Source organism: Cimex lectularius, unplaced genomic scaffold (genome assembly GCF_000648675.2).
Source record: "Cimex lectularius strain Harlan isolate CLEC.00 unplaced genomic scaffold, Clec_2.1 scaffold143, whole genome shotgun sequence".
Taxonomy (NCBI): domain Eukaryota; kingdom Metazoa; phylum Arthropoda; class Insecta; order Hemiptera; family Cimicidae; genus Cimex; species Cimex lectularius.
The window spans coordinates 843,655-865,387 of record NW_019392714.1 but is presented as its reverse complement, the minus strand read 5'-3'; the positions used below and the strand labels follow the sequence as shown (position 1 = coordinate 865,387).

General features: G+C 33.1%; 4 protein-coding genes across 11 annotated transcripts in view; 1 reads left to right on the top strand and 3 right to left on the bottom strand.

Annotated features, from left to right (window-relative positions):
* Nucleotides 1–1,293: 1,293 nt before the first annotated feature.
* Nucleotides 1,294–4,666, bottom strand: LOC106672769 (protoporphyrinogen oxidase). 2 transcript variants are annotated; one of them, XM_024226487.1, is made up of 2 exons: nt 4,528–4,666; nt 1,294–2,856 (listed from the first exon to the last, which is right to left on the bottom strand). In XM_024226487.1, exon 2 carries the CDS (start codon nt 2,840–2,842, stop codon nt 1,439–1,441), a length of 1,404 nt encoding a protein of 467 aa, XP_024082255.1. In that variant the 5' UTR covers nt 2,843–2,856; nt 4,528–4,666; the 3' UTR covers nt 1,294–1,438. The 2 variants fall into 2 exon arrangements, with proteins under 2 accessions (XP_024082255.1, XP_014259931.1); XM_014404445.2 differs by lacking the exon at nt 4,528–4,666 and adding an exon at nt 3,183–3,391 and having other exon boundaries at nt 1,296–2,856.
* Nucleotides 4,667–5,965: 1,299 nt separating this feature from the next.
* Nucleotides 5,966–13,695, bottom strand: LOC106672767 (kinetochore protein SLK19-like). Of its 2 annotated transcripts, XM_014404440.2 has the most exons (24): nt 12,999–13,690; nt 12,812–12,917; nt 11,273–11,395; nt 11,139–11,215; nt 11,022–11,082; nt 10,807–10,950; nt 10,563–10,731; nt 10,324–10,506; nt 8,892–8,957; nt 8,720–8,830; nt 8,618–8,652; nt 8,474–8,548; nt 8,332–8,385; nt 8,107–8,181; nt 7,951–7,986; nt 7,816–7,878; nt 7,613–7,750; nt 7,489–7,551; nt 7,355–7,414; nt 7,106–7,213; nt 6,955–7,044; nt 6,813–6,896; nt 6,701–6,754; nt 5,966–6,460 (listed from the first exon to the last, which is right to left on the bottom strand). In XM_014404440.2, the coding sequence occupies exons 1-24, from the start codon at nt 13,033–13,035 to the stop codon at nt 6,232–6,234; spliced, it is 2,241 nt and encodes a 746-aa protein (XP_014259926.1). In that variant the 5' UTR covers nt 13,036–13,690; the 3' UTR covers nt 5,966–6,231. The 2 variants fall into 2 exon arrangements, with proteins under 2 accessions (XP_014259926.1, XP_014259928.1); XM_014404442.2 differs by lacking the exons at nt 8,332–8,385; nt 8,474–8,548 and having other exon boundaries at nt 12,999–13,695.
* Nucleotides 13,696–15,626: 1,931 nt separating this feature from the next.
* The window catches only part of LOC106672770 (endoplasmic reticulum-Golgi intermediate compartment protein 3), a 13,447-nt gene continuing 7,340 nt past the window's right edge, over nt 15,627–21,733 (bottom strand). For 5 of the 6 annotated variants that reach the window (XM_024226489.1, XM_024226488.1, XM_014404446.1 and 2 more), the window contains 4 exons: nt 21,565–21,699; nt 16,095–16,201; nt 15,939–16,033; nt 15,627–15,877 (listed from right to left, as the gene is read on the bottom strand). In XM_024226489.1, coding sequence (XP_024082257.1) covers nt 15,745–15,877; nt 15,939–16,033; nt 16,095–16,201; nt 21,565–21,699 — 470 coding nt within the window. In that variant the 3' untranslated portion in view covers nt 15,627–15,744. Of the gene's footprint in view, nt 15,878–15,938; nt 16,034–16,094; nt 16,202–19,109; nt 20,159–21,564; nt 21,700–21,733 lie in introns of those variants that run through there. The other variant, XM_024226490.1, reaches the window with a different exon arrangement.
* Nucleotides 18,693–21,429, top strand: LOC106672774 (reactive oxygen species modulator 1). Its single transcript, XM_014404453.2, has 2 exons — nt 18,693–19,091; nt 21,218–21,429. The coding sequence occupies exons 1-2, from the start codon at nt 18,961–18,963 to the stop codon at nt 21,324–21,326; spliced, it is 240 nt and encodes a 79-aa protein (XP_014259939.1). The 5' UTR covers nt 18,693–18,960; the 3' UTR covers nt 21,327–21,429.

The following is a 21,733-nucleotide window of genomic DNA, read 5'->3' as shown; positions in this document are numbered from 1 at the left end:
GGTACTTGCTGGATTAAGGGAGAACCAATAAACAAGGAAATGCAAAACTCTGTATGTAGACTACACTCGAACCATGCATTTGCAATGAGTATTTATTCAAAGTAAATATCACAAATTCAAATTTGTCTGATTACTGCTCAGAAAGATTCATGCAAACACCGTATTATTTTATGTCCTAATATATCAATAAAAGGGAAAGATTATTCAATTCTGTATTTCAATATCTGGCTCTACCTCTCAAAGTCTTGATTACAAAACTATTTTGTGTTTAAATAATTTGCAAGTTTACCACTCAATTGTGAAATTTTTAAGAGATATTAAACAAGTATAAAGTATAAATGTGTGGTGTTTAGTGACCGTTAGTTAATGATCCTTTTTAAAAAAGATGGTTCCTACTCACATTAAGTTGTTTCGCAACAATCCGGATTTCGAGCCCTTTAGCTCATCGTCAGGTTCAAGGGCTCGAAATCCGGATTGTTGCGAAACAACTTAATGTGAGTAGGAACCATCTTTTTTAAAAAGGATTGAACTCCACACTCACCCCATCATTTATAATCTCTATTTTNTTAAAAAAAAAAAAAAAAATCGATATCTCACTGGCACTTTCAACACGACGCACAAGAATGACACATCTACACAGAAAACAAACTTTTTGAGTGAGTACAAATACTTTGATTGAACCTAAAATCGTATGAAATCATTTTTTTAAATATTTTTTTCTACATCCTACATATATTTTTAAAATTTAAACAATTTACACAGTTTAAATTGTTTATAAATACTTTGAGATTGAATCTACAATTTTCTTGCATTTTAAAATTCATTTTTTTAATCAAAAATTTTTCTAGCATTGAATAAATTCATTTTTTTAATCTAAAATTTTCTAGCATTGCATAAATTCATTTTTTTTCAATCTAACATTTTCTACATGTATTTGTAAAACTGAAACAATGTTTATAAATCCCAGGGCCTAAAGATGATCTCAATAAAGATTGAAATGTTGGCATGATAAAGAAAATGTTTTTCTAAACCCTGTCACTCCAGACCACATCTCACGATCTCCGAATAATCATAATAAAGTATCAATAAGAAATTGAAACAAAAATGGTACTTGACTATGGCTATAATTAACTTTATTCTATTCTAGAATAAATAAATAAGTCAAGTGGAGTAAAAAATACAACTTTATTGTAAAATACCATCTCTTGCTTAAACTAATTTTATTAAATAAAATAGATCTAAAAAATGACAAGAATACAATTATTTTGATAACTTTACAATACTATAAATATATTATAATTTAAAGATATTAACAGTGTTTAAACTTTTGAATTAAATGAATTTATTATGTATTATGTAAAACTTGAATCAAGCCACCTCAAAATACTAGCAAACCTCTATTTAATTTGAGAACAAAAACTTCTAAAATAAAACTTATTTATCTGACTATATTATCGACAGCGGCTTTTGCTGACAAGATCACATCATTAACACCGATACCTTTAAAAGCTGACCCAATTAGTGAAATAGGTAAACATTTGTCTCTAACGTAATTTAACATCTTATTGACTTTTTCATGATGCCCAATCACATACTGTGGTATGGCTTCTTTCATCAGTTGGCAATGGTAGGACTCTGGTTTCTCCTTGATATCAAGAATCTTTTCATTGTATTTCAAAGCTGTTTCTAAAAAGAACTCTGGAGACGATTCCTTTCCGAAAAACTTGTCATACCAGTAGCCGCCCATCATGAGGGTGAGAACAGTCCAATCGCCCTGGGGCAGATTACAGCTGTCAAAAACAGCCCCGAGAACCGGTAATTCCTGAGAAGGAGGGATCAAATACCCGAAAGCGTTGTATTTAAGGACATGCCCTTTGTAAGCAACGTTCACCACTGCGACGCTTACATACTCAATCGACGACAGCTGTTCTGAGAGCCAAGGGTGCTGATGTTGGAGCAATGGCGCCAGCTTGGTAGTCGGCAAACTGCTTATCACATGACCGCATTCGTCAATTTTTCCATTTAATTCATATGTTACACTATTTTTGTTCAGAGTCAACTTTGTCACTTCAGAATCTAACAAAATATCTCCTCCTTTTTCAAGAACCTTTTCTGATAACTTTTTGGGAAAAGTGTTAAGCCCGCCCTCTAAGCCAAAAATAACCCAATTTTCTTCTTTTGATTTTTTACCCAGTTGACCAGGGAATTCTTCGACTTTCGGTTTTGGCTTTTTGTTCAGCGTTTCTTTAATGAAACCCACTCCAACTGAACCGTATTTCTGTTCTAAATCAAACAAATACGGCATCAAAAACTTGACACTGATCTCTTTTGAATTACCGGCACAAATCCCACAAAGCATCGAGCTTGTCAGATAATCGGCGATTTCTGAGCCGAATCTCCTCTCGACAAAGCTATGGACGCTTTCATCCTCTTTGGGCACTTTTTTAACAAAAAGATCTCTCAAAAGGGCAGTAATGAGCGGTTTGGAAAATGGGGATACCTTTTTGAAGAAGGCAGAAAACTCAGTCGGCAAATAATGTAGACTGCCGTTGACATAGATCAACTTGTTCTTTGACGAAGGTCTGTCTGCAGTTATCGCTCTAACCTTCTCACCCAAGCCGATCTCCTCGATGAGAGAAAGGGTGTTAGCACCGACGTTGCCCTTTATCCGCAACGTTCTCGGGCCTTTTTCATAAATAAGTCCAGTCTTTTCATCTCTGACGCTCTGTATCCAACCTCCAACCGCTTTCCCGGCTTCAGTGACAACCGCCTTTTTGGAGTGTTTAAGAAGGTAGTATGCCGCTGACAGACCACTTATACCTCCTCCTATTATCAATGTCATATTTCAAACAGAATCTGAAAACAAATGTAGAACCAAATAAAAATATTATTTAAATGTATATATCATAAAGTTAAAACACCCAATGAGGCCTAACTAAAAACACCTCTAAGCATGAACACCAGTGTGATTAATTAATAAATAAAAACTATTTACGATATATAAGATTTCTTTTTTAAAAAATTGTAAAATAAAAAATTTCGTTCTGAGATATATAATAGGCGTTATAGGCGTTCTACACAATGAAATCACTATCAACCCAGCAGATTGAAAATCATGAGGTGGGCTTTTTAATTCTTAATCAATTTCTTAAAGCTAAGAAACAAGAGCCGGCTCGGCTCACCTGTAATCACCATCTGAGATAGGGTCTCCCTAAGTGGTACATATTTCTAATAAAGAAAAACAGTTTAAAGGAAATCAGGATTACGCAAATAATGCAAATCCAGAAAAATGTCACATCACTTGTCATCACAATTTACTTTACACGTTTTCATAGCAAATAGCAATATCACACTATCACAGTCGCCGTAACCTCACGATAAGGTAACCGTCAAAAATGATTTCAGGTGACTCGAGATAAGACAACCGAAATCCATAACCGTTTCCACACTATTATAATGTGCTTGAATTTTATATTTTATTTCTGAAAATTTAGTTTATGAGAAACGTTCTGGAAAACTGCAAAGATATTTTTTTGGAAAGCCTTAAAATTATAATTTTCAATGTATCGGAATTGAACAATTTAATATATTTGTTACTTATGAGTTAACTATTGTATATTTAAAAATGTACATAACAAAAATTGATATTTTATCAAATATCCTTGTACATAGTGCCAAATTGATGGATGCAATCCTCATGTACATACAAGTTTGGGCAAAAAAATGACCAAACATAAAAACATACAACATACATCTTTGAATATTAAGTGCAACGAGGACTTGTCTTACAGCTAATATGGAAGATGTATTACCATGATTGACAAATAATTAATTAGAGTGGTAAAACAAATGGGAGGATAAAATTACCGTTAAGAGAAAACTTGATATTCAAGCTCAAACTAAATGTCTGGACACATTTAAAGTAGTAAAATTGAGTTGAAATTTGAGAAAACACCTGTATCTGTCATACAAACATATCTAGGACACACATTTATATTAATGTTCTAGACATATTACTTATACTTTTAATCTAAGTTTTGTCAATGAATATTCAGAACCAAAGCACAAGTTTTATCTTTCAACTGGTAGCTCACATTATTTGATGTGTTTAACTTAATCTGAACACACGATCTAAAATGAGAAGAAAGCTATTATTATTGCTGACAATTTTTTCATAAGGTATCAGCGTATCACATATGGGATTTCTTGGCAATTGACTTCATAAATTGAATGGATAACAGGTAACCTGTTGGTAATTGACTTCTTAAACTAAATGTATCAGAAGTGATTTCTTGGCATTACACTTCATAAACTGAATGTAATACATATTGACCTGTTAACAATTGATTTCATAAAGTGAAAGTATGGCACATGTGACTTTATTAACTGAATATATCATCCCACATCAGATTTCTTGGCAATTGACTTCATGAACTGAATGTATTAACATTGTCTAGTAGGTAATTGATTTCATAAACTGAATGTATCATCCATTTGGTATATTGGCAACGGACTTCATAAACTGACCTGTTAACAATGGATTTCATAAAGTGAAAGTATGGTACAGATGACTTCATAAGCTGAATGTACGTAGCCTGTAGCTAATTGATTTCATAAAGTCAAAGTATGGCTATATCATTTCATAAACTGAAGTATGACACCAGATTTTTGGCAATTGACTTCATAAACTGAATGTATAATCCCATGTTGACTTAATAAACTGAAAGCATAACCCTTGCTGACTTCATAGACTGAATGTATTACCCCATGTATAGTGTAGGTAAATTATTTCATAAACTGAATGTGTAGCCCATAGACCTGTCAACAATGAATTTCATAAAGTGAAAGTATGATAAATATGACTTCATAAACTGAATGTACCACCCCACATCAGATTTCTTGGCAATTGACTTCATAAACCGAATGTATTATGTATGTATATTATTATTATGTATGTAATTTACCCTAACCATCCCTAGACAGATGGTTCACTTATCAAAGGTAGAGTGAGCGGTGCAGGAATCTACATACCTAAATTAGGAATCAGCATCTCCTCCCCTTTTGGCAATAACACCTCCATTTTTCAGGCGGAAATCTGGGCCATTAATGTGTGTTGTAGAACACTTATGGAAAATAAATAAGGGAAAATATATTAGAATTTTTTCTGACAGTCAGGCTAGTCTTTTATCATTACAAAACGATTTGTCTACCTCTGATCTTATCTATAGGATCTCTTCCAGGTTTGAGAACAAGGTAACCCTTATTTGGATACCAGCATAAAAAAAGAACACCTTGGCAATGAAGAGACGGATAGCTTGACCAAAGAAGGCTCTAATACTGCGTTTGTCAGACCACAACCACTAGGACTTTCCTTTACTTGTCCCGCTTCTAGACCCTTTAAGAGCTTTGCAGGTAAAGGGTTGTCAGACCACAACCAGTATTATCTCACTCTATGCGTACAGCAAAAGAGAGTATTAAAAACTAGGGCATGAAACAATTCCTTAAGGAGTGGAATCTATCCCCTGGAAACAAGCAATTGAGTTTGTTAAGGTGATCAAACCAGCAGAATCGAAATGGCTATTCTCTATCTCAAGGAAGGGAATTAGGAGGCTGATAGGTATCCTGACAGGCCATTGCCCTTTGAGAAGACACCTCTTCGTAATGGGTATTTTACCAGACCCCTCCTACAGTTTTTGTGAAATAAAAGAAGAAACGGCACGGCACTACCTCGCAGAGTGTGATAGGTATGCTAGGTCTAGATTTGAAATCTTTGAAGGAGAGGACATCACCAAATCACTCCCCGAGATAAAATGGTCCAAAATCTTGGGATTTGTGAACAAGTCCAAGAGATTTATGCAGGTTAGGATTTTTAAAATTATCATCACAATTATGCTATAGCGGTTTTTATTTTGTAAATTTTTTATTACAAATAGATTCAAAATCGGCAAAAAAAAATTGAATTCAGTAAACATTATTAAATTATTTATTACCACAATATTAAATCACAAAACATGCAAAAAACATCACAGTAAGTATTGCTTACGATCAAAAAATCACTACTCTAAGAGTTTAATATATTAATAAATAAATCTAATTCATTTTATAATGTTGGTGTCGAAACTATGAACAAAGGAGTAACAAGAAATATATTTATGTTAAAGATATAACTTACACGCTATTACAAAATGTATAACAAATAACAGTACGCATATTAAGTGTTGATGTCCATGGTCAAGTCGGAGGGGGTCCGTGTGGATACGTGACTTGAAATGTTAGCAAGCCAGAGGCATAATTATAAAACTTGCTTATGGGCAATCGTGGAGCTACAAAACATTGATAAAACTCGGGATTCTGTAATGAAGGTGACCCATTCACGCAAAGCATCACCAATGAACTATAAGCCAACATAGCAAATAGCAAAGTTGTGATAACACACAATTTTGCCATCTTCCCAACTAATCTGAAACCAATTTATGTAAAATTAACAAAACATATTTAGCGTTTATGCTAAAAAACAAAATTGAAATTATAGCAATGATTAAAAAGAAAGAAAAAAAGAAACCCTTTGAACATTATTACAACACCAACACATTGGTTACAGAAGTTTGATCTGTACAAAATTATATATAAAAAAACATCACTTTTTTTTGTTAATCCCCTCCAACTGTGAACAAACTAACATAATTGATAAATTACATACTTAGTTAATGCATGAATGAGCCAAATTAAACCGTAAATGCTGCTTGAATGAACCCTGAAACAAAATCATTTTATTATCTAGCCAAAATTGAAAAACAATCAGTCAATGTTACCTTGATTCTGGAAATGAAAAGTAAGTCAATTTGTATTGTGAATTCTTGTTGGATCTCATAAGTTTTAAAGTGTCCAAACAGTCTCTAATAAAGAAATAAAGTAGAAACATAAAATGAATCTTTTTTTCTTTTTTTTTTTTACCTTTCAGTGCTCAATTTCAAGCCATTATTTATAATGGCTATGCCTAAGTCATTTTTCCTCTTTAAGTAGTTTGAAACAATTTTGTCAGAACTGTGAAGGAAAAAAATGCAATTTAATAAAAGATAATTTAATGATAAATAACAAATCTTACCTATTTTCTTTGAACAATTGTGACCCATATTTTTGAACGACTTCGTCTTTTAATTGGATAACTTTGGTAAAATTCATCTCGGCCTCCTTTTCCAAAATTTCCAGGTAGCTTTAAAACAATTTTAATTACAATTATAATTCCTTAATAATTTAAAATACCTTAAATCCATTTGAGCATATACAAAATTTGTGAGAAAAAATGAGTAAATGAAAAAAGTAAATAAATAAAAAATCAAAAGTTATGCCTTACTTAAATGTTGGTGTTTCATAATTAATTGTACCAGAAATACTGTCCTGACTATCAAACGAACTGGGTAAAAATAAAATAAAATAAATTGTTAGGAAAAACAAACAAATTAAAAAAAAAAAGAGAAATAATTAAACCTTAACGTTTCAGACATGTCTAGTTGGATACAGTCAGTAGATTTGTTTATATCATCAATAGGACTAAAATAAAATTAAAATCAAATAGGTTGAGTTTCTTCAACATAAAGAGAAATAAAAAAACCTCAGCATTCTTGCAGTTTGGGTTCCTGTAAAGCGGCCCTCAATTGAAATCGGAGATTGGCAGATGTCCATGTCACACAATCCATTTTCCAAAGGTGCGGCCAGTTCTTCAAAATTTGAAATGGCATTTTTGTACAGGCTAAAAGAACAAAATATGATTTTTATAAATAAAAAACTGGGACAATCATACATGTAAAACAATACCTTCTACAAACTGATTTCGTCTTCACTTTGGATACGGGAGTCTCACAAATCAATGGCATCATGCTTGTTTTTAACATAGATAAATTAAAAGACCATAGTAATTTAAAAAATATATATATACAAAAAAATAATTACCCTAAGTCTGAGATATTTTCTTCTGAATTTTCTGCCCTTAAAAATATAAAGAAAGATGTTTATTTATTTTTTAAAGTAAACATAACCAGTGTCTGTTTTATTTCTGTTGTGTTCTGAGAAGACAAATTTACAAAACATCAATGATTAAATATATACCTGGATCCATGTTTTTCTTCAGTACTTGATGTAGAAAAGTCGGCTAATCGGTTTTTTTCTTGGATAATAATTGGTCTGCAAGAAAAATGTGTTGTTGTTAATGGATTAAGGATTTTAAATTTATGGGGATTATGTGTTTCATCTGTGGTATTTTGGAAAAAGTAGAAACAAGAAAAATAGAAAGAAAGAAAAAAGATGAACATGCTTCCTGTTCTTTAAATTTACCTGCTACCAAGGTCAGTATGACTTGATTCACAGCTAATTGGAGTCTCAAACATGCTATTAATTAAAATTTAAAAATTAAAATTGATTTTAACAAATAAATAAACAAGCTAAGGCATTATAACATAAATAAATCATGCTTCACCAAATATCAACTTCTCTACTTTCTGTTTGTGTCGATGCTACTGAGCATTCTATTGTTTGATTAGCGAAAAACGGACTGAAAATTAAAATTATGCAAACTACAATTTAGCTAATTAAACAACACTTGTAAAAAGACAGAACTCACAATTGTCCATTCTGTGAACTATCGAGACCAAAAGCCTAGATGAAAGAGAAAAACAAATACTTGAAAATATTCTCAAATCATTAACTAAATTCAAATTATTACATCATTAAGTTCTGATTTTAGAGAAACCCCTGGATTTTCAACAGGAAAAGGAGTCATGCAAACGATTCTTGTTTCAGACGTGTCAGATTCACTCATATTGCTTATATTGTTCTAAAAAAAAAAAAAAATCACAATTTTCTGAACAAAGAAAATTCTTAAAATTAATACTTACCAGCGCCTGAGAAACAGTTATTTCAGAAAGCTGTATTTGTAAATTTTGTTTTTCACTCGCCAACTCCTAGGAATAAAAAAAACCTTGACTAAAGGAAAATTTTTAAACACCCGTACAAGCAGGTTTTGTTAAGGTAAAATGGCAAAATTATTTATTTTATTAAGATTTATTAATTATTTTAATTAACTTTTAATCTAAGAGCTTGGTTGAGAAGAAAATGCATGTGCCACAAGTGGGATTTGAACCCGATCACTAAAATAGATCCTAAAATAAGGTAAAGGTCCTGGTTGAAAACCAGTGGCCCTCCATTTGAACCTTCAACATAATTACGATTTTTTTCACCGGCACTCCAAGGGTTCATATAATCTCATAAATGAAATGTTGATCAGTATTATAAGAAATGTTTAGTACATTTACTCATATTTATTATTCTAAATGTAATTATGATAAAGAACACAAAAGACTTGACAGAGAATCTGAAATTTTCTGTAAGATGGGGTTTTTTTTTAAGCAGGAAATATATCAAAATGCATATGAAGAAACAGGAAGAAACTCAGAGGCACAGAAAATAGGACCCTGCACACATTTATGATAGCTGTAAAGAAACACATAATAGAAACTTGTCATGCCTTGGATCCTTACAAAGAGTGTGTAGGCATGCTGCCTGATTTAAGAAGAGTTTGCAAGCAGAATAGTGAGTTTTCTGGATTATCTGTTCCTTTTTTTGGAGGATATATATTTTTTTGTATACAGATATGTTTGAGTGTGGGTATTTATTGAGGTGAGGGGTGATGGTGAAATATAGCATTACCACCACCCCTCCAGTAATTTGTCGGTTTAGGGTCGATGGCGAAAATTTATATATTTATAAAAGTACCCTTTCATCCCTAATTTAGATTATATTGTTGATGGGATATCGAGTACTCCACAGACTAATAGGAATGAGTGAACAATGTGAATGCATTTATTTGTGCGATGGAATTATGGAAGCTAGTTAGTTTTAGATTAGATTATATTTTGCATGCAGTGGAGGCTGAAATGATAGTGGTTGAGAAGTGTTGATCTCCTGGGCATCTGGCTTAAGGAGAAACTAGTGACCCAGCAGCATAACGGAGTAAGTGAATTCTTCTGAGGACTAGACCCTAGAGGGTTAGCACATCAGAGAGTGACAACCCTTAAGGGTGAGTCCAATAAAATTAAAAAGATTAATTAAAATACCAGTGTACTGAAAGTACAGAATGGCGTATGTTTAAGGCAAAAATGGCAAGGATAAAACATCAAAATTGCATCATGGAGTCTAAAACAGTACCCAGTCACTGGTAGGACCACTATTTACCCTTAGGAAACAATTTTAAAATAAAAGTAGAAAATAGCCAAAAATAAAACATAAGATTTTTTATATTCTAATTAATTCAATAAGTTAAATACTTACTGTAATTCGATCCATTAAAACTTCTTTGTCTATGAGCTCTACACTCATTTCCTTTATTTTCTTAGACAATGTCTCATTCTTTTCCTTCAAAATATTAACCTCATCATATAAACTTTTGTTGTAATTTTCCATTTGTTTAAGAATAATGGCTTTTTTTGACAATTCTTCACTTAGTTGTCTGATCTAAAATATGTCCATTGTTAAGTTTTTTATTTTTAACAAACAGATACTATTCATACTTCAGCCGATTGCGAAAATTTGTCTTCTTCAAGAATTTCAATTTTCAAGTTTGCTTTTTTGAGACTGCTAGTGGCATGTTTGTGCTTGACTTCAAGTTTGTTCAATTTATCTTTGAGGTCAAAGCACTCTTCTTCGAGAGATTGGATCTTATTTATGTCCTCTTTCATGCTATAACAATTTAAAAACAAAATAATTAATAATCAATATTTGAGTCAGATCTAACATTGCATTATAAATTTGTACATTTCAATCTCTTTTGATAGCTTTATGTTTTTATCGGTTTTTATTTTAACATGCTCTTCTAGAAACTGTATGGAGTTTTCTGCCTTAATCAATTTTTGTTCTAATGCTTCTTTTGAATCTCTCAAATATCTAATATCATCAGAGCTAAACAGATAACAAAAATTAATAAAATATTTTAAAAATGAAAACACAAAACTTAATTAATATACACATACCAGTACGAAGCATTTGAAATGTTCAACTGATGAAAACAGTCAAAGTTATTATTGTCAACCTCTAAAAAAATAATCAATCAGAGAAACATGCTTTATTGGTAAAATTTTGAATGTTACCTTCAACAAAAGTCCTCTGGCTGTATTTCAGCGGTGTTCTAAATTCGACATATTCAGAATTCACAAAACTGACAGTACTGCAAATAGAAACATAAGAATTCTACCGAATAAATACATCGATTGTGAACAAATACCTTTGAACATTATCCCCGCTGTTCAATATTATAATATTCTTCATGAATTTAATGAAATCTTCTCGAGAGACAAATTGGTTCGTGTCATTTGAATCAGTGCTGCTCAGCTCCTCTTGAAGACACCTTCAGAAATAATTAATTTGTAAATATGTAAATGAATGTGTGAAAGTAAATAAAAAGAATTAGTTGATTTGTTAAAGAAAACAATGTTTTTGTATAGGGGAAGGTAGGGTGCCTAAAACAATAAACTAGAGATATATTCATAAACATTTATTGTTACAGTAGCCCATCTTGATATTCTACAAAATAAACGGAAAATCAAACAACCATGAGAAGTCAGCCACAATTCTAACTCATGGATGAGTTTATTCACAAGAGGACTTACTCCAAAAGATGCTTGCCAATACCAGCTTCCACATCATCCAGCGCCTTCCAAGATCTTCTTCATGCAGGGTCTTGCTAGACTCTGGTTGACTGAGTCCTTCTGGCTCTGACTGACCAAGTCCTTCCTCCTGTCCTCTGGTTCTCAAACACTCGACTGTCAACATCCTACATCAAGCTGCTCTTCAACAGTTTTCTATTGGACTCGTCTCAGTCCTGAACCTTGGTCTCTGCCTTCAACTGTCTCTGTGAGCCACCGACTGAGTCCATGAGTTGACTAGGATGGGTCTTCGAGTTGATTCCATTCTCTCATGAGTCACTCTGGCGACTTATTCTTGGGTCTGGCTAACAGAGTCTGACCAACTGTCTGTTGTTTTGGAGTTACTTAACGAATGACTCGGCCTCTATCGGGCTGCTCTTCGACAGTCTATTTACAAGTTACAACCTTGAACAGTCGAACATCTTATCTCGGCCACTACGTTTGGCTGTCTCTGTGAGCCACCAGGCCCCCGAGATGACGAATTTGCTTTCCAAATCATCCTCTTTTAAACTGATTTCCCAACCAGAGTAGAAGAGGAAAGGAAAAGCATAAACTGCTGAGCCAGATAGAATCCGAGAGTTTCCATTATACAGCCTCCTGATCCCACGCTGCTGGATGTCCGGTGAAGATGTGTATTGCCGACCCGATGATGTGAACCAAAGTTTAAGGTGTCCCACAGCTGGATGAATATATCCGCAACAACCTCCCCACACTAAATAACTCTTTGACTTTCGTTATTTAGTCGACAGACTATTCAACCATCGCATATCTATGATCTTCGAGGTTTATGGTGTATTTACAATATTTGTTTGACATTCATTACTACTATTTTAACAAATATTCCTAACTCATGCTAAGACAAGGACCGGCATAATAGGAAGTATGAAGCGATTAAGAATCGAAAAGATTTCTTGGCAGGGCTCGGCTGACTTAATGGACATCTTAGAAAGATAGGACAGTATAAAACAATACCTTAATTAATACTCTTAATCAACACCCATTTAATTTGAAGTAATGCATGCATGGCAGATTGTATATGTTGGTGTTGATACACCTTAAGAATGTAAACATTTAGTGTTAAAACGAATGTACAACTTGAATTATAGACAAAAACGTACCCGATGATATCACTTCCATACTTGGAGGCCAATTGGTCGATTAAATCCTGAATTTTTACCTGGCCGTCTGGGTTGCACGGGCAGGCGAAAAACACCAGCTCCAACTCTGAAGGGGGAAAAAATTAAATTAGAAAAGAAGGCAGATCGCCCCGGGTTTAATTTCAAATCTGAGTTTAAAAAAAAATACCGTTGTCCAACTGCTCCAAATCGGGATTAAGGGCCATGTTCGATGTTTGACTTCTCCGGACCGCTGATCCTCCAAAAGATCAAGGCTTAGATCACAAAAACAAGACTACAACATCAACCGTGAAAGGGTTTTCGCACTCGTGAGGACGTGAGAAAGGATTAAAGTCAAAAGTGCGAGGGTCGAGAATGTGAAAACACGCCAAACATCCAAGTGGCCATCCAATCCTTCGGGTTCTCCATTTTTAATACCAACTGCCAACGGTTTAAAAAAATCCACGGTGCACGTTGAAAACAAAAACAATTAAAAAACACCAAGGTGTAAATTCGTAAACAAAAAATATTTCAACTGATCCATTCAAAGGCTAACTGAATATCATAAACGGAATGAAAATCTACTCGTTTAAGCCTTTACGAGAAAAAAAAATCCCTTAAAACTGCCTTGACAAAAACGACTTTTTACAAATTTACAATATAGCACTTTAGCTAATAACAATGTTAATTACTGTATTTCAATTAGAAATATATACTAAACGTTCGATTATTTTTTAAAAACTAATTCCGTTTTTGTTTTTTTAACTCAACCAGCCCGAAGTGACATAAAACCACATAACCCAAAACGTTACAAACGAATATTTATTGCAAGAAATTTCAAAAAATGTTTATACTTTCGTCTTGAAAATCTAAAAATGGCGAGACTTAAAGCGCAGGTTCATCGACCAGCTTGCAAGTTGCAAAGGGGTGGAATTGAAAATCCTGCCCCCGGAGGGAAATGTACCAAGTTACAGGACTGAGATTGCATCTGTGGATGCTGTAAAATCTGATCCTGCCATGTAATGACAGATGTAACTACAGCCCGGATTTATATGCAATAAAATTCTCAAATATGCAATATTATCTGCACTAAAAAGCTCTTAGATATGCCATATAAATTTGCACTAAAAAATTTAAATATACAGAATGAGTAGAAATGGTGACACAGAATGAATATCAGACATCACCCGACTAATAATTTACTTTTTTTTTTTAACTAGATGTTTTTGGGGGTCTAATAAATATTAATTCTGAAAGAAAATAAAACAGAAAAATGTCAGTCACACAATTTTTTTATATTTTAATTCATTCATTTATTTAAACTGCACTTTAAATATGCAACAAGCAAAATTGAAATTGTTATTTTGTGTGAATGTGAAGGTTGTATGCATGGACACACAAAAGGGCTGTAAGGCATGAACGGCATCCATCCAGTGATTGGAGTTGTTAGTCCATCAACAGGGTGGAAATCACTTGGCAAGTATCGTTTGCCGATGTTAGGCGACTGAGTTGTCAAGTGGCCAGCGTTGCTTCAATCTACAGCGAGGATTGACGAGTAATGTTGAAGATGACAATTTACGAATCAAAGGGTTTGAGCGATTTATAATGAAAATTTTTGTAATGTAATTGGGCAAGGTCGGATACGAATGGAATTTTTAAGTTGTTATGAATTGTATGGTTATTTTTACATCGTAGGGTTTGTAGTCTGTTAAGAGTGGAACGCAGCGGTCCATATGTGGGGCTAGCAGGGCAGTGTAATCTTTTTTTTTGTTTGCTTCTCTAAGTTTGGAATGCTTGACAGTCTTTTTAGCAGTCTGAATCTTGTATTTTAATTTTAAGTTTGAGTCTCATCTGGGGATTCCAATTAAGTCATTTGTCGAGGAACAGTCCAAGGTATTGTACGAAAAAAAAAAATTGTCGGGACTTTGGTGGTCTCACTCAACAGTGCTAGTCGTTGAGGAAAGATGAAAAATAAGAAATCAAACTGCTGCAAATTATAGACAATTGGATCAATTAATCAAAATGTTTTAGCAATTTTTTTACTGTTACATTAGCCCGTGCACGGACACTGATAGTAGAATATTTTTGATGGAGGTTAGAGTCAGAAATTTGAACAAACCTATGATTATAGGTCTACAAACTGAGTTTTTAACATCCTAACCACGTGGCTACCACAGATTCCTGATTTTACATGGGGACATGAGTTTAAAAAACAAAAACGTTTCAAAATATTCAATTCATGTATTAATTTACAAAACAATTTTGAAAACATCACTTCAGTTTAGAGAGTTTATATAATTTTTTTCCACAGTTCATTAGTAATATTATTGGAAGATACTAATACTTTTTACCAGACAGTATATATTTTAAGACAAAACACACACACAGCATATTTACATATCACATTTTTTTTAATGTAGATGTTTATAATTTTTTAATTAAACAAAATCAATAAAAATAATATTAATTGTAAATAATATTTACTATTTATCAAGTTGCTTACTACTCCACAGCAAAAATAATATTATGCTGAATGGAAATTTATTGGATTTTAAGCATATGTAAATTTATTAAAATTTCAAGTCTGTTAAGGAGGTAAAATATTAAAATTAAAATCAATACAAACAGCTTGAAGCAATTTGTAAATAGAAAAGATTTTTTTTTTAAATTGATGAAAAAATAAAAAATTTTGAATAAAATCTTTTAAATATAACATTGAAATATTCTTGTTGACTAGTCAATAAAGTATTTAAGTCTCATAAATCATGTGACATTTATGTGAATAATTTAGAGAGATTTAGTTTTCTATACATTATTCTTTTTTGAATGCCGATTACTTAAAAAAAAAAAAAAAAAAAAAAGGACCAAAGTTATTATTATCGATTTGATATAAATCTCATATGTGATGATCGAGCTTGCTTTAATGTTGTTGATGACTAACTGGCTTTACCCAGATCAATTTTATTCAGCAGCTTTGAAGATCGGTAACAGATCGAATCTATAAACATCGCAACAATCCAAATACCACCGACAATGCTGCACAGATCGGTGATTAACTGGCTCAGATGCCTAAGAGGAAAAAAAACCCATTAGATTCAAGTAATTATAATGTGTAATAACTTGTGCTGACATTGGTTTCTCGACTATCTTCACCATCATTGCCGAAAGCTCGTAACTGAAAAATATCCCAGGCATTCCGCTTTCACTATTACCAGGTGACACAACCTGCAGCATTTATATTAAAATCAGTTGGTGTTAGATATGATTTACAAACAAGGAAGCATACTTTTTCATGTTTTGTAACTGAAAACTGGTTTGTGTCAGTCACAAAACCTTCCAAGTCAATGTATTTCGTTGGAACAATCTTTATATAGTAGTGATACATCGTTGCCCCTAGAAAAACAAACAAGTGAATAAATAATAAATTAAATTAAAACAATATTATACATGTGAAGAAATATTAAGGATTATATTTTTGAATATTTTAATTCTGAAATCAAAAAAGTGAAAAAAGATTTAAGCTGGACTTGGAAATGTGTAACTTTTGAGCAATGTATCAAAAGTATTTATTTTATACACACTCAAGACAAAATAACTGGACCTTCATATTTTGTTGTTTATTTCAAGCTATAGTTTTAATAAAAAATATTTAATTACATGGTTATGACAGTTCGAAAGAAAATTCACCAAAACACCAGAAAATCATTTAGTGAACAATTAAAATTTAACTAGCAATTTATTATCTGGCTTATCTGAAAATGACAAAATGCAGAAAATAATCTGAAAGCTAGTCAGAAACGATCAAACCACACATTTTAGTTGAGAAACAAAGTAAGATATTTTAAAAAAAGATTAAAAGGATTTGTATGAGGATGTCCCGGATTAGTGGGTTTTCAGAGCAGATATGTTTTGTGGCCAATAATGCAGACAAGAAATCGGTACAGATAACAATTTATTTTTAATTTGTAAAGGTGATGTTGAGTGCTTTTTTAATGTTAATAATTCTGTAGTATTGTTACCTATTGAGGGAAGTTTAAATTTGTGTAATTGATTGCCATGAACAACAGAGGCATCAACTCCTACTGATTTAGATCTGCCAGTGTAGAAAAAATCAGCATCAAGTTTGCATTTAACTTTTAGAATGTTTGTGTTCATGAACGGATGTACTGCTTTTGGCTAGTTGAGTTAGATGTAGATCCCTACTTCCTTCCCCACCCCTTCACAATCAAACAAATATTAACAAAAAACATTAATATTTCACTAGTACTCTTAACAAACAACACAACTAGTACAACAATCACACAACAGTGACACACCTACACATAAAACACACACTTTGAGTGAGGACAAATACTTTGATTGCATCTAAAATTGTTATCATTGTATAAATTCATTTTTTCACATCTTCCATGTATTTGTATAATTTAACCAATGTTTATAAATCCCAGGCTCTGAAGATAATCTCAATAAAGATCGAAACGTTGGCACGATGAAGAAAATGTTTTTCTAAACTAACATTACACCAGACTGCACCTCACAATCTCTAAATAATCATAGAGGATTGTAGTGTCTTTTATTTTTAATGAAGGTAATATACGTAGTTCTTTTACAAAACATCATTTTTGCTGGGGAAATATTGAATCCTTTATTTTCTAGCCAGTGGTTGGTTGTGTTTTAATTGTGTTGCATTTGGTGTTGTAGCATATCTTTGTTTTTGCTGCTACAGAACATGACTAAATCATCAACGTACAGCATTGCTCTTACAATTCATCTCTTCTAGATTTTTTTTTTTTTGGTTTATAGATGAAAAACATCAAAAGTCATCGCCTTTGTAACAATTTATTGGAAATTATGGACATTTATATAAAAGAGATTTCTCTGTTGTAGCATATCTTTGTTTTTGCTGATACAGAACATGATTAAATCATCAACGTACAGCACTGCTCTACAATTCAACTCTTCTAGATTTTTTTTTTTTTTGGTTTATAGATGAAAAACATCAAAAGTCATCGTCTTTGTACTAAAAATTAATTGGAAATTATGGACATTTATATAAAAGAGATTTCTCATTTTTAAACTTTCGAAGACCTGATCAATTTTTTTCTGTTCATTCCCTAACGTTTCTTTTATAGTCCAGGGGATTTTGGGGCCTTGTGGGTCATATTTGTGTGCCCTATTCGTAATCGACATACAATGACCTCACCCCGCCTAGAAGTTTGGAAGGATGTTTCCCAAGGTTTAACTTTTCATGTTTCTTAATTTGTTGGAAGAGGTTTGTTTCCACTAATTTTCCAAATTTTCAATTAACTTATGTTTAAAGCAGACTTAATATCTTCAGGATTTATTAAAACTGAGATGATGGGATTGTAGCTTTGCTGCGTTGCCAGCTAGCTCATTTCCCTTAACTCCGACATGACTTGGAATACAAATGAAGGAAACAGAAGAGCCGTACAGATATATATATATTTTTTTAAGTTTTGCCAAATGTTCTGAACTAATGGATTTTTGGAGTACGGCTTCTGAATTGCTTGAACTGCACTATAAGAATCAGAAAATATAATTATTTTATGGTGACTGATAGAGAGATCATCTAAATTCAAAGCAATCTATCCTAGAGAACTTTTACATTAAATCATATAATTAATTAAGGTTTTAAGTTGAGATAAAAAAGTCGTGTCACAAGTGGGATTCGAACCTACGACCTTCGGCTTAATACGCCGCTACTCTACCACTTGAGCTATCGTGACTTGGAATTAATGGAATTAAATCATATGTTAGTAAAAAATAATGTACCTTTTAAACAATATATTTCAAGTAATAGAATAAAAATATTTTAGGCAAAACGTTAATTTTTATAAATATGGTAAAATAAAACTAATACTTGATTTTTTTCTATAGTTGTATGGTATACACAAAAGGGGACAAATAAAATAAAATAGAGAAGGCTTTGGGCGGAGTCTTGCAAAAGTTATGGTCCGTTGAAAGGTTATCCATCCATTCGTAGAAGGTTGCATTACACAGATAACAGATCAAAATTACGATTTCCCTTTAGCGAGGCCGAGATCAGTCGAAATTCCGTATTTGGCCGTTTTGACAGTTGGGAGGAGGCGTTTATTTCGGAATTAAAGACAGCTCCGAGTAACTCGAGGAAAATGCCAGTCGGTGTCGGTGGAAGTTACCATCACGGCCCTAGTTGCTGGGACAGGATCAGGATGGGCTTCGTTATCGGTTTCTGCGTCGGGATGGCCTCCGGTGCCCTGTTCGGCGGGTTTGGAGCCCTCAGGTATAAAAGACTTTCGTTAAAGAAAAAAATAATAATTAAAACAGATGGACGTTTTTTCTTGCAACAGATAAACCTAGAGAGAAAAACCTACTCATAAAATATATTTTATAAATTTCTGAAAGCATTATTCTCTTTTCTATAAAGGAAAAATGACTGAAGTGGAATTTCAGATCAGCACAATGAAGTTTAGTTCTTTATCAACTCTTAGGCTCATTTATGTTATTAGGATGTTTCCAATAAATACAGCTACAAAGGATAAAGGTCCTTAATCAGCATTGCATTTTAGGATTATTAAGTACCTTGCCTCAAGAATGTAAAAACGGCTCTCTGCGCACACGATATCCCTCTCTATCCTCTTGGAGGAAAGACAATATTGAACAGATTAGACAAATGCGCTGAATACTAAGTTTCTGCAACCGTTGTAACACTAAACTTAATCATAAAAAAATGAGGCAATAGTTTTCAGCAAGCATAGATCGTTGCTTTATAAAAAAGATTCAATTTGAAGGTATAACTTTGTGGTCTGAAGTCTGATACAGTCAAATATCTTTGGGTGACTTTGGACCGTAACGCATTTTCACTTCCCATGTCAGTAATTAAGTGAACAAGGGCAAAGCGGCTATATGCATACTTTTTTTGCCAGTCTACCCTATCGTCTGCCAATCTGCCAATAAGCTTCTTCTGTACGAGGTAGGGGTCAGGTCGAGATGCTCCTGTATGCGGACCCCTCCCCTGCGTCCCCAACATGCGGACTAATGTCGCCAGGCTACAGGTTGTGCAGAACAAGTTTCTGATGCTTACAACACTCAGAAACAGAACACAGTTATGTCTGATCAAAACAGCAAGAATGGCAAACCTTAGGTATAATCGGACAACTTTTGATAAAAATAAATTCTGTTTTTTGTAAAGTAAAAATGCTTAACATGTAAAACACAAGTAGCTCCAAGTGAACCGTCACCCTCATGCCATGAAGGTTTCTGGGACTGCCAGAACAAGCTGTCTGGGATTGCATTCTGGCCAGTACCACTTTTCCCATGCATTCAATATGTGTTTCAGACCACTCTGGCCTGGAACAAAACCCCAAACTCGTTAGCCAATGAGATTTCTTCGAGGGAGATTTAAATGTTTTTTATTTTAAGGCATCTGATCTCAGTCTAGATCCTTTTTTGCAACTAATGTTAATTAGTAAATTGATTTATAATTTGTATGTAAAGTGTGATTGAGATGAAAAATCAGTGTCAGGAGCACGACTTGAACCCACGACATTTGGCTTCATAAGCTGGTTCTCTAATAACTTGAGCTATCAGGGCTTGAACAAAATTTCTGAATGTGTTAGCTGATGAGATTTTTTTTAGGGCAATTTTTTTTTAAATTTTTTATTTTAATGTTAATGTTATCCCAATGCAGATCCCTTTTTGCAATTAAATCAACTAGTAATGTGCACATAGTCAATGCATTAGATTTTCTATTAGATATCCTATATCTAAGTCATGTGGCTGCAGCTCTTACAATCTTTTTGCAAGGTGGGACTGCTTGGCCCCAGGGGAAGAAACATTAAAAAAACCAAAAAAAAAACCAGCCCCTCTGTCCCAGGGACCCCTAATGATGTTTGGAAATATTGGTATATTTGTAATCTCATTGTGGCCTGAGGGTGAGGTATGCAGGGGTCCCATGGCGTTTGAGGTGTTGGGTGACATTTCAGATCACCAAGATTGTAAAATTAAAGAAATTTCCAGTGCCCTGTTTGGCAGATTTGAAGCCTTTATTTTAAATTGAATGACTTGGAAAGTTTTCTGGTTTCCTTGAAAGTCAAAATCAGTACTGCCACATCCATTTTTGATTGCTCTTGTCACAATGGTTATCTTTATTTGTTTAATTTTGGACAGACACTGTTCAGCTTATTCAGGGAATGTGTCAGATCAAAACAGCATCAATAAAGTCAGGGCCAATCGCAAACTGTTTAATAACTCGCACAACTTCAATAATATTATAATAAAAATATTATAGCAATTGTTAATTAGTTTGGAGAAGTATTAAAGGTTTCTTCGTCAGAGTTGTTTGTAAATGTTAGCTATATAAACAGTTAAAATGAATGGTAAACATTAAATACTTTATTTCTTTTGTAGATATGGTTTAAGAGGACGGGAGCTTGTTAACAATGTTGGAAAGACAATGCTTCAGGGAGGAGGGACATTTGGCACATTCATGGCCATTGGAAGCGGAATTAGATGTTGATTGCTTTATGAGGAAGAAAATGCTGGGTGAAAGACAAATTTTCGAAATGAGAAGCATAGAAAGCAAAAAAAAAAAAAAAAATAGAAAAGTTCTTTAGATTAAACAAAATATAGTTTTTGTTACAATTTCTGTTTTGATGCATTTTTATTATTTGTAATGTTTTTTTTTTGTCCATGCATTACACTTATGTAAATAAATTGTAAAGAATTTGTTTTGATATAAAAATGTTTCTGCTTACCTTCTTTTGTGATTGACTGTGTACCATCTAATGGGTTCTCATGAGTTTTACCTTTGTCATCATCACCAAATGAAAGGCGATTTATCACATGGCTTGTGTTAAATTGAGAGGATGAGAAAGGTTGAATGTCATGAACTGTAAAAAATGTTATACGTTATTAAGAATATAA